This window comes from Pelodiscus sinensis, chromosome 2 (genome assembly GCF_049634645.1).
Source record: "Pelodiscus sinensis isolate JC-2024 chromosome 2, ASM4963464v1, whole genome shotgun sequence".
NCBI lineage: Eukaryota > Metazoa > Chordata > Testudines > Trionychidae > Pelodiscus > Pelodiscus sinensis.
Window position 1 is genome coordinate 209,169,269 of NC_134712.1, and position 9,652 is coordinate 209,178,920.

At 48.2% G+C, this 9,652-nt stretch overlaps 1 protein-coding gene across 4 annotated transcripts in view; it reads right to left on the bottom strand.

The window, feature by feature from the left end:
- NXPH1 (neurexophilin 1) overlaps positions 1–7,728 on the bottom strand; it is a 211,450-nt gene extending 203,722 nt beyond the window's left edge. Inside the window, exons 1-2 of one of the 4 annotated variants that reach the window (XM_075922314.1) lie at positions 7,038–7,728; positions 5,977–6,138 (exon numbers count right to left, since the gene is read on the bottom strand). In XM_075922314.1, the coding sequence (XP_075778429.1) occupies positions 5,977–6,030 (54 nt within the window). In that variant the 5' untranslated portion in view covers positions 6,031–6,138; positions 7,038–7,728. Of the gene's footprint in view, positions 1–5,976; positions 6,139–6,369; positions 6,709–6,817 lie in introns of those variants that run through there. The other 3 variants (XM_075922313.1, XM_075922312.1, XM_075922315.1) reach the window with 3 other exon arrangements.
- Between the last annotated feature and the right edge of the window lie 1,924 nt (positions 7,729–9,652).

The window sequence follows — 9,652 nt, forward strand, 5'->3', positions numbered from 1 at the left end:
AGTAATTGAGATTGGAGATCTTTTTTGATATGGGTTGGCATTTCCTCATATCAATCTGACAGAGCCAACTCAGGAAATTGCTGGTAATATTCATCTGGGGAGCACTTTCATTAAACGTAATTCATTCGACTTTCACAATAAATTGAGTGACATCCTTACAGCAGAACCTTTTTATCCTTGATGAAGTGCTTGCCAAGCTTTGGGGTTTTTTCACTTTATTGTCACATTCCTTAAAGCAGAGTCGTCAACATGTCAATCTGCTGCATAAAAATGAGAGAGACGTATTTACAAAGCACCCAAGAGGTGGTTTAATGCTGACTTACAAGAAGAGCGGTCTGTGAGTTAAACTATCTGATAAATCACAATCGTAACTTAACAAAAATGTAATCGGAAGGACAGAAGCCAATCCTAGGAAGAGAAGGGTGGGTCAAGGAGTCATTTTCTCAAGGTGCTGTTCATTCCGACCAATTGATTTGCTAACCAGCTTCTCCGCAATTTCAAATTTACTGGAGGAAATTGCCTTTTTATTAATTAAAATGGCGGTTGGGGGGGACAGGGAAATATTAAGGATCTTAAAATGGATCCCTCTAGCTACTGACTTGGAAGATGTGGCTAATCACACGGAGGCGGGGATATTCGGTTACATTCAGGTGTCTTTCCTGAGAGGCGAAAGCTATTCCAAACAGCTTCCTCAGCTACTGAAAGGGGCGCAGTTAGCTGTACCCTAAGAACTATGCAAAAGGAACTTTTAAGTGCAGAGAAAACGTCCTTACACTTCTACCTGCTGCTGTACAGCCTCTACGCGAGTTAGGGAGGATCTTAAACCCTGAACAGAATCAATCACACTGCGCTTACTCGGAAATATATGTAAATTACCGCCAACTGCAAGTAATCCAGTTCCCATCGCAATTAGCGTGCAGTGTGTTCCAGGGAGGAGCTATTCTATATAAGGACAGCATCTTAGGTATTTAAACTCCATTTTCCAAAGACTAAACGGTAAGAGTCTACTTCAAGATTGTTTGAACTCACTAAAAAGCACTCCCAATCTTCTGCTCACACTCCCTCCCCCATCAAATAAACCAAAGGCAGAAAATTGCTTATTTGAAAAAGCAATACCCAAGTGCTTTCAGCACAAAACAACCTTTTGAAAATACTGTGGAGTGATTATTGCAGGACAATGCTGCCTATTTTTTCCCCGTCACAGCCTAGAGAAATGTTTGGAAAAGTAGGACATCGGCATCTGTCTTAAAAATCACCCTATTTTCACAGCCACATCTTTTTTCACATTACAATCGCTTCCAATAAACAAGCAGAAATGACCGCAAACAATGCGACACGTATAGAAATCACAGAGGTACACAAACTCTTGTAGCCATTAACTTAACGTTTTCCTCCCTCCTCCTCAAATAATGTACCCGGAGGACAATTGTAAACAGTTAATTTACACCAGGAAAGCTACACTCGGATTATCCGGAGTCCCCTAAACTTCAGTAATGTGGGGGCGTAATTTTAAACCCGCGGTCAAGAACCGAAGGACACCAGTGGTGCATTTTGAAACCCATTTGCAAGCCTAATCATTCCGCAGAAAACCTGATTTCTGGGAACCTTTGTCTCGCGAAAACCAGGATCTATTCTCTTTTTTAAAATGTCCTGCTGTTAAAACGTACTATTAAACAAACTATTTGCCAGTGTTTTCTTCTGACTCTGGGTCAGAAAATTCTCCCGAAAGGGGTGTTTGATTAAGTTAGTTTAAATCTTTCGCAATGTAACTTTTAATCTGTGGAAAAGGCAGAGACCACCAAAAATAGTGTAAAGATTAATTTACACCACAAACCCACTAGTGAGTAACTTCATATTTACTTTGGGAAAGGCGAAAATAGGTTTTCCTTTCCCACCAACCTCCATCGAAAGACTGTATTAAGCTCTGTACCGGGTGCTCCTGACAGATGAGGACTCGCTAGTGAATATGGATCACATTGTTTTATCCAGGGAGTGAAACAAGCACACCATGTTCGTTTAATGTAAAGAACTGGACGTTCACAATGAAACAATCGAACGCAGATAGTCTAGCTGGATGAGCATTGTGAAAATAGGTATATAAACCTTCGACCAATAGACACTTCGCCTTCACTGTTTGAGATTTCCGGGAAGAATATACAGCATTCAACCACCAAATAGAAATCTAGCAGGAATGGTTTAACAACTCGCATGCAAGCCTTCTAAAGGGCTGACTGTATGCTTGTCATCTTAATTTATCAAATCAATCCTTTTTTCCTTTCACTGCTGCATAGGAATTAAGTTGTGAGAACCTTTGGAATGGAACATTCCCGTGGATGTACTTGCGCCGTGACCAGCAAACTCCAGTCCTTTGCCCTGTTACAATGGATTGCCTTAATAATTTGTGTGGAAATGGTACGACCCATCTCTTTGGCCCATCCTTGACTTGTCCTACTGAGAACTAAGTCCATTTAGAATCTCTTCCCAAGAACCATATGTTTTTCGCCACTTCTACAGCATGTTGCTTCAATACAGTACAAAACATCTGACTAGCGTTGCATTATTCTGTTCTATCATATTGGAAGCTTACAGGAGTTGGTGCAGAAATTATATGAGAATAAGCTTTGTTATTTAGGAGTTTTTGTAAAGCTAAAGTGTCCTTTTAATAATCTATCATTCAAAATTAGGAGTTCTAAAAGTCTGCAATATACGGGCGATGTTTTCTTTCCCAAGTAATATTTAGTAATACGTTAGAGGCGATTTTGATGCAGCCTTACTAGTTAAAAAAAACTTTAATCAAAAAATTGCAACTAGATGCTTAACAATGAACAATGCAAAACAGAGGGTCTCTAGTTAAAAGAATACCTAAGCCATTTTAAATATTTTCTGTAGCGCAATGTGCTTCACATAATATCCTCTAAACTGAAGAGACAAGAACCCTGTGCCTCTAAAGACTAACCTACCTAAATCCACCAAAAAAAGTACTTAAATATTCCTTTAGATTAAAGGAAATGCAAAGGCCAAAGGAAGTGCCGAAATACAGAACAAAACAGAAAAAAATATGGGTTTGTTCATATCTGGAATATACGATCCCCTAGTTTACAAATAAATACCGTGAAACATTTTTCGCAAGGGAAGTCTCCACATAAAATTCCTATCCATTAAGATTTATCTGTATCAGCAGTGACCTCTATAAATATCATATAAGGCCGTATGGAATATTGGCATATATCTCCACAAAAAGAGGACAGCACTTTACAAGACTTCTTTAGATAGGGGGTGGGAAGCAGTGGTTTGAGTTAAAGGCCAGGCTGGCAAATTTCTGTATTTGTTTAACTTCGTGCAGCCCAAGCTCCCTAAGTACACTGTCATTGGGTATTGTCTGTTTTTTGATTTAAGGATATTCTTGACCCCCACCTCCAAATCCTGCAATTTAAACTAGCTATGTGGGACTAAGAAAGTGTTTGTTTTTACACCCTAAATGGTTGGGGGCTGACAATTTAAATCCTGACTGTAGTTGCTCTATTCGGTTGTTTGCGTTTGTGCAAGGTGTATACATATGCACACAAGCACACAAAGTAGAGGCATAGCACAAAGTTGCATCTTGCTGGTTCATAACACTATATTAAAGTTTGAATCCAAACTTCCGGCTTCATTGTTTATATTAGCCTTCTATTGCATGATATCCTCATTCGAACTTCGAAAGCCATTTACATAAGAGGTAAATCTGTAGCAAGATGTTGGAATAAAAGTATAAAGACTGAGATGAAAATAAATATCTGATTAGAGTGGGAAAATGCTTTGGATTTATTTTTTCCCTGGGTGTTTTGGCAAAAGACACTACCCAGCTGAAAAGTTCCCCCTCCTCCTAAATTGTCTTTTATTCTTTACTTGATTGTATCATATTTTTGCATCGTTTTGAAGAAGATTGGAAAATTTTCTCCTTCCCTCTGTAATGGGAAGCCTTCAGAAAAAAAAGGCATTCAGGTAATGAAGTCTGTAACTAAACGGTAATTGAATCAGCATAATTTGCACACTGAATGGTTTTCAAATGCTCCCAGTTTACAATTAAAGGAGAATTAATGCGCTTGTTGTTCAGACTGCGGCGCGTTAGAATAAATCCAGCTCTGTTGTTGTAATGAGTGCAAAACAGTTTAACTGCCAGCAAACACATTCAAAATTTAGCACAACGTATCGATCTCGCGCCTGGGTTTGATAGATTATTTGCCACATGTTTTTTCATATGCTGTAAAAGTCACTGAAAGTAGCAACATTTCCTGCAGATGTGCCACCAAGCCGTGAAGCCAGGGGCGTGGATCGGACAGGGAAGTGTGCGATGGAGCCCTTCCTAAGGTTAACTGAGCAGCATCCAACAACCACATTAGTATCCCTCACTTATTCTATAATTGCCATGTCCGAGTTTTACATCATATCCGGCTGTATCCAGTGAACGTTTCTAAGCTGCGAGCTTCCTCCTTCTCCACCCCGCTGTCTGCCTTGTCCTGATGAGCAAGGGGACTAGATGGGGTTGTTTCACTTTTCTGAGGGACGCCTCTTTATTTGCTGCTGTTCATTTGGGGAGAGTGTACTCCGAGCAGGTGCCACAAAGCAGTGTGTGTTCTCGTCTGGATTGGTTGCCCCTGTGCTCACCTGCTTACCCCCAAGGTGTCCGGCGCCGCGCTGAGAGTGACACGCAGCGCCCTCAGGCGGACACTGTCTGCAAGCGTAAGAAGTCGCGCAAAGAAAAGCATCCCGGAATCCTTGCAGTGAACCTGTGACCGGTTAAAGGAGCCTATCTTCCCTTTGCGTCTACCGGAATATGAAGTGTAGCTATGAAAATGCGTTTATGTTTTTGCAGCTCTCCCTCACTTTTACCCAGTCTGAGCCTAAAATCAGCTTCGACTGCTTTTCCAACCCAAGAACGGATCCACAGAGCTTCTTTGCCTGCTATGCACCATAGGAAGGAAAGGATTGAACTAAAGACATGCAGTCTGCCTTGTTTTGTTCTTTGTGATTGTATAGGGAGTAAAGAGTGCGCTGGGGAAGATAACACTCATGCTTACTTGTGTTCCCCTGGTAATCTTAAAGGGGATTTGCTACGGAAGTCAATGACACATGCAGAAAATACTAGCTGTGCTTGTCACTGAGTGTTTACACGACTGTACTGTATTCTATTGAAAAATGAATGTCTTCTATTGTGGCTCAGTGACAGTGATCCCCATCCTGAAGGGTTTCTAGCAGCAATAACAAGTAGTAAACAAGAACTTGCCTACAATACAGAATAAAGGAGGAAGACACACTGAGACGGTATTTCAAAGCCCAGCATGTTCTGTATCATATTGCACCCCCTTCGGAGAAAGAGGTATGGGGAAATGTGCCCAGAAAATGTCCATTCTAAATATAAAGTATGGTCCCTGATTACTTTCCTGTATGGTGGGGAAATGATGGTTTTAGAAACGTTACCGATTTGGAGCGTGTTACAGGGCAACCTCTTTGATTCCCCGCCTGCTTTATACACTTTCCGAGTGTCCTGCATACACACACTTGTTCTCGGAACAAATCGCAACTCTAGAAGAAACTCCACTTCAATCTGGAGAGAAAGTTATAGATCCCAGTTTCCCTCTCCAAACCAGCTCAGAGCGAAGGGGCGCAGATGTTTCCTTTACTAGTTAGTGTCACAAACCCTCTGTTAGCAGAAAGTCGCCGGAAGATGCAGCTGTCGCCCCAGTACAACCGGTCTGTCAGAGGGACCAGGGTTGTCCACCCTCCAGGCTTTACAGTCGGACACACACAGAAAAAGGGGTAGGAGCGCAGAGAAATTACAGCAATAATAGCTCCGGAACCTGATAAAGTTTTTAGACCCGGGTGATCTCGCCTGATATCTGAGTGGGATGATGACTTTTGCTCGTTTGTTTTTTTCTGTGATGCCCTATTCCTCTCCCCTTTCGCCCCCCAGACAAGAGGACGTCTGAAACTTACCAGGTAGAGAGGAGGCTGCAGCAGAAGCACGGCGTACCAATACACAGCCTGCATCCTCCCGGCTCAAACTTCCACGGCTGTTCCTTCCGCTGCTCTTTGTTCCTTCAAGACCATAGATCCACCTGACATCCACTTTACAGAACAAGGAGAGCTCTCACCAGCCTAGACAAAAATGAAATTATAGACCCCATGACCACAAGACAAGGTTAGACTTCGAGACAAGGGGGGAAGAGAGGAAGAGGGGGCGGGGGAGAAGGAGGAGAGGCGCGGGAGGGGGGGGGCAAATAACGATTAAAATCGAGTTAATCCAGCGTCAGAGAGAAGTGGTCCGGGGCTGGCTGGCGCGCTGCTGGGGCTGACGCTCCTTTGGCGAGGGAGGTGGCTGGAGCGCACCCTTGCGTGAGCTGGGCTGGAGCTTTGGGTGCCACTGGCTGCCAGACCCGCCTGGCTGTCTTATATCAGGAGGCTTCGGGCTCCAGCCCGCTGCCAGTTCACTACCACCGCCACCTCCACACACAGCAGCAGGCTGGAGAGCGGGAGGGAAGGGGGTAGGAGCCCCCGGGAGCAGGCACCCAGGATGCGCCTCCACACTAGTCTCAGGGCAAACCGATTCGCTCCCGGAAATCCGACCGGGCTCAGCTCAAGCCAAACACGCGCCCACCCGCCCACTTCAAACGCCGCTGCCTTGGCTCTGCCCCCTGCTCACTCGTGCCTGGCTTTGCCCCGAGCCCTGCGTGCCGCAGGTCGCCCGAAAACATGCCCCCCCCCCCGTCTGTTCTGCCCTCCCCCACCACCACATCCTTGGGCAAACCGGAGCCCCCGCTCCACTCTCTATACGTACAGCCGGCAGGGTCCGAGCGCAGCCAAGGAGCGCCAGGAATGCTCCATGTAAACCTACAGTGGCTGGCAGCCTCCTCGGCACCGGGGGTCCCCTTCGCCTCGCCTCTCCATGTCACGCGCGTAGGTGTCCCGTGGAAGCAGGTGCCGCCGTGAATCCAGCCTGCGGGAAAGGAGGCGCCGCTAGCTGGAACCCCACTCGGTCCACGTCGCAGGAAACTTACAAGGGGATGAGGGCGAGGCTGCCCGGACCGCCCGCTCGCGTGTGGCGCCGCGGCCGCCGCGCTGCTCAGCCTTCCCAGCGGCGGGTCTCTGGCAAACGTGACTTGTTGGCGGGCGCTCGGCGGGCCACGCGGCTGTTTCGCTCCCGCTGCAATGGAGCCGCCAAGACCTGGGCCGCTCGCGTCTTGCCCAGAAAGCGGCTGAGGCGCGGACTGTCCGAGAGTCCCTACTGGGGGGAGAGCAAGGCGAGTGTAGCAGCAGCGTCCCTCCAAAGCGGGTGGCGAATCAGAGCCCGCCCAGGGCGCTGTGCCGTGCCCTGCCCTGCCACCAGAGGGCTCTCTCCGCTCCTCGTCCGCCGCCGGGACACGCCGCTGCCGGCCGCCCTGGCCCCTGCAGGAGCCGCGGAAGGTTGCCGTGTTTCCCAGGCCGCAGCTAGCCACATCGCAGGGGCCAATCCGCAATGGCTTAGCCGCTGCCTTGCCCGCCACACACACAGACACACACGCACCCCCGCGGGAAAGGCGCGGGTCTTTCCCGGCCTCGTTTCCCGCCGTGGAATCGCGGCGAGCTGGGGAGCGGCATGGAGCGCGGCACGCAGGCTAAGAGGAGAGCCATAGGCGTGGGGGGCCTCCTGCCAGCCTCTCGGATTGAATGGGTGGTTTCCTCATTAAGGGGCTCACGGGGCAAGCTCGCGCTCCGCGGCCTCGCGGAGCTGAGCGGCAAAGCCTGGATCCTCACTGCCCCCCCCCCCCCCACCCCCAGTGACTTGGGAGCCAGGTCTTGGTGACCTTGTAGGCGCTCGCCCCGCTGGGCTGTGTCTTTGAACCCGGGAGGGGGATAGTTTAAAAAAGGCTCCCGCTTCCCTGAGTCGGGGGAGGGATCCTGCTTGCTCAGGGGGACCCCTCGCAAGCCCGGGTGTGTCGCCAAAGGTCGCGGGGCCGAAGCTCTTGACTGCTCGTGAGAAGCCAGAGCCAACCTTCCTGCGGGCTGGGCTAGAAAAAACGAGGGCAGCAGCTGTCCTGCCGCCGGTCCCGCCGCTTCGTACCGCACCTCGACGGCTCCAGCCTGGGCCGCAGCCCAGGGTGCGAACGCGGGAGGCTGCCTTTGGAAGAGGGGCACAAAGAGGGGATCGGTGATTCGCGCTGTGGGATACACGCTGCCAAGGAGGGGGACTGTCCGGAGGACGGATGCCGCCAGACGTCTGAGGTCCCTGTCGCCCTGGGGGTGGGATTCTCGGGTGACTAACTAAAGATGAAGCCTGAAGACACCGCGCCAACATTCTGCCGCCCAAGAAATAGGTCCTGACAGCCCAGGTCATGCTTGGCTTTCTGGTGGGGTTCTGGAGGCTGCTGCCCTACGCTTGAATAAGGATGAAGAGATTCATTCCCCCGCCACCATCCCCAACGGGATGAAAGTATCAGAGGGAAAAGTGGCCCGGGAGACCAACAGCCACATCATCTTCCTGGCCCAACGCGAACAAACCTGCCCCACCCCTTTGGTCACTGGAAGCAGCACGGCGATTTTGGGCCCGGGGCTACCCCAGCTTTATAACACCAGCCCCCCCCCCCCCCATAGCAGTTACTGTGACAAGAACGCAGCCTAAACGACCCCTCCCCCTTGCTTGGGGCTAGTTTCGACCGCTCTCACTTTGAGTACCGTTTGACCCGGGAAAGAAATCCTGCTGCTTTCACATATTGCTCATTGGGGAAACGGGGGAAGAATCGGTTTTCTGTCTCTTGTATGAGACTTTAAGGGCTCCATAAGAGAGAACCGGCTTGTAGAGGTGGCAGAAAAGACGCACAGGATCCGTTCAGTATAGTCAAGACCCTGGCCACAAATTCTGATGTCAGATAGCTGTGAGCTGAGTACTGATATGTCCAAAGCTCTCGAATCCATGTGCTAAGACTTATTGCCAAAGGATCAGCTTCCATATCTTAACCGGGGGATGAGAGAGCTCACTCAGTATTTCACTAGATCAGACCCAAGAAAGGGGTTATCAGATTTAGTGTCTGAACATCTGCGGGGCACTGTCTGACATGCCCATGTTCTGTCCAATGTGCCTGGGCACAAAGGAACTTTTAAAGGGGTTCCTGAGAGGAGGGATCTTCTTCATGTGTGTGTTAAATCAGGCTCATTAAAACCATATTACATTGGAGAGTCCAATCCCACTGTCCTAACCCAGGTAAAAGCCTGAGGGTGAAGTTCTGGTTTTATTGCAAACAATGGCAAAACTATTGACTTTAACTGCACCAGGATGTCATCCTGAGTGAACTAAATGGACATTTTGTTGAGTATGAAGAGCAGGATCTGGCCCTGAATGCTCTTTTCCAAGTCCTAACTACTCCTTGGTAGCTGTCAGACCACAGGGATAAGGGAAAGTTTGGTCTACATATAGTTTTGAAAGGAATAACTTTTCTTCTACACATGCTGAGCCTAATCCAAAGCATACTGAAGTCAACAGACTCACCTCAGCCTACTTTGGATCAGATGCTGTTCATCCAAACCAACTTCCAGTAAAAATCAATGGCAATTTTGACATTGACTTCAGTTGAAGTAGAATTGGGTTTTCATTCAAAAAGGCTGTTTCTATTGTCACTTATCTATATTGGTGGTGGTG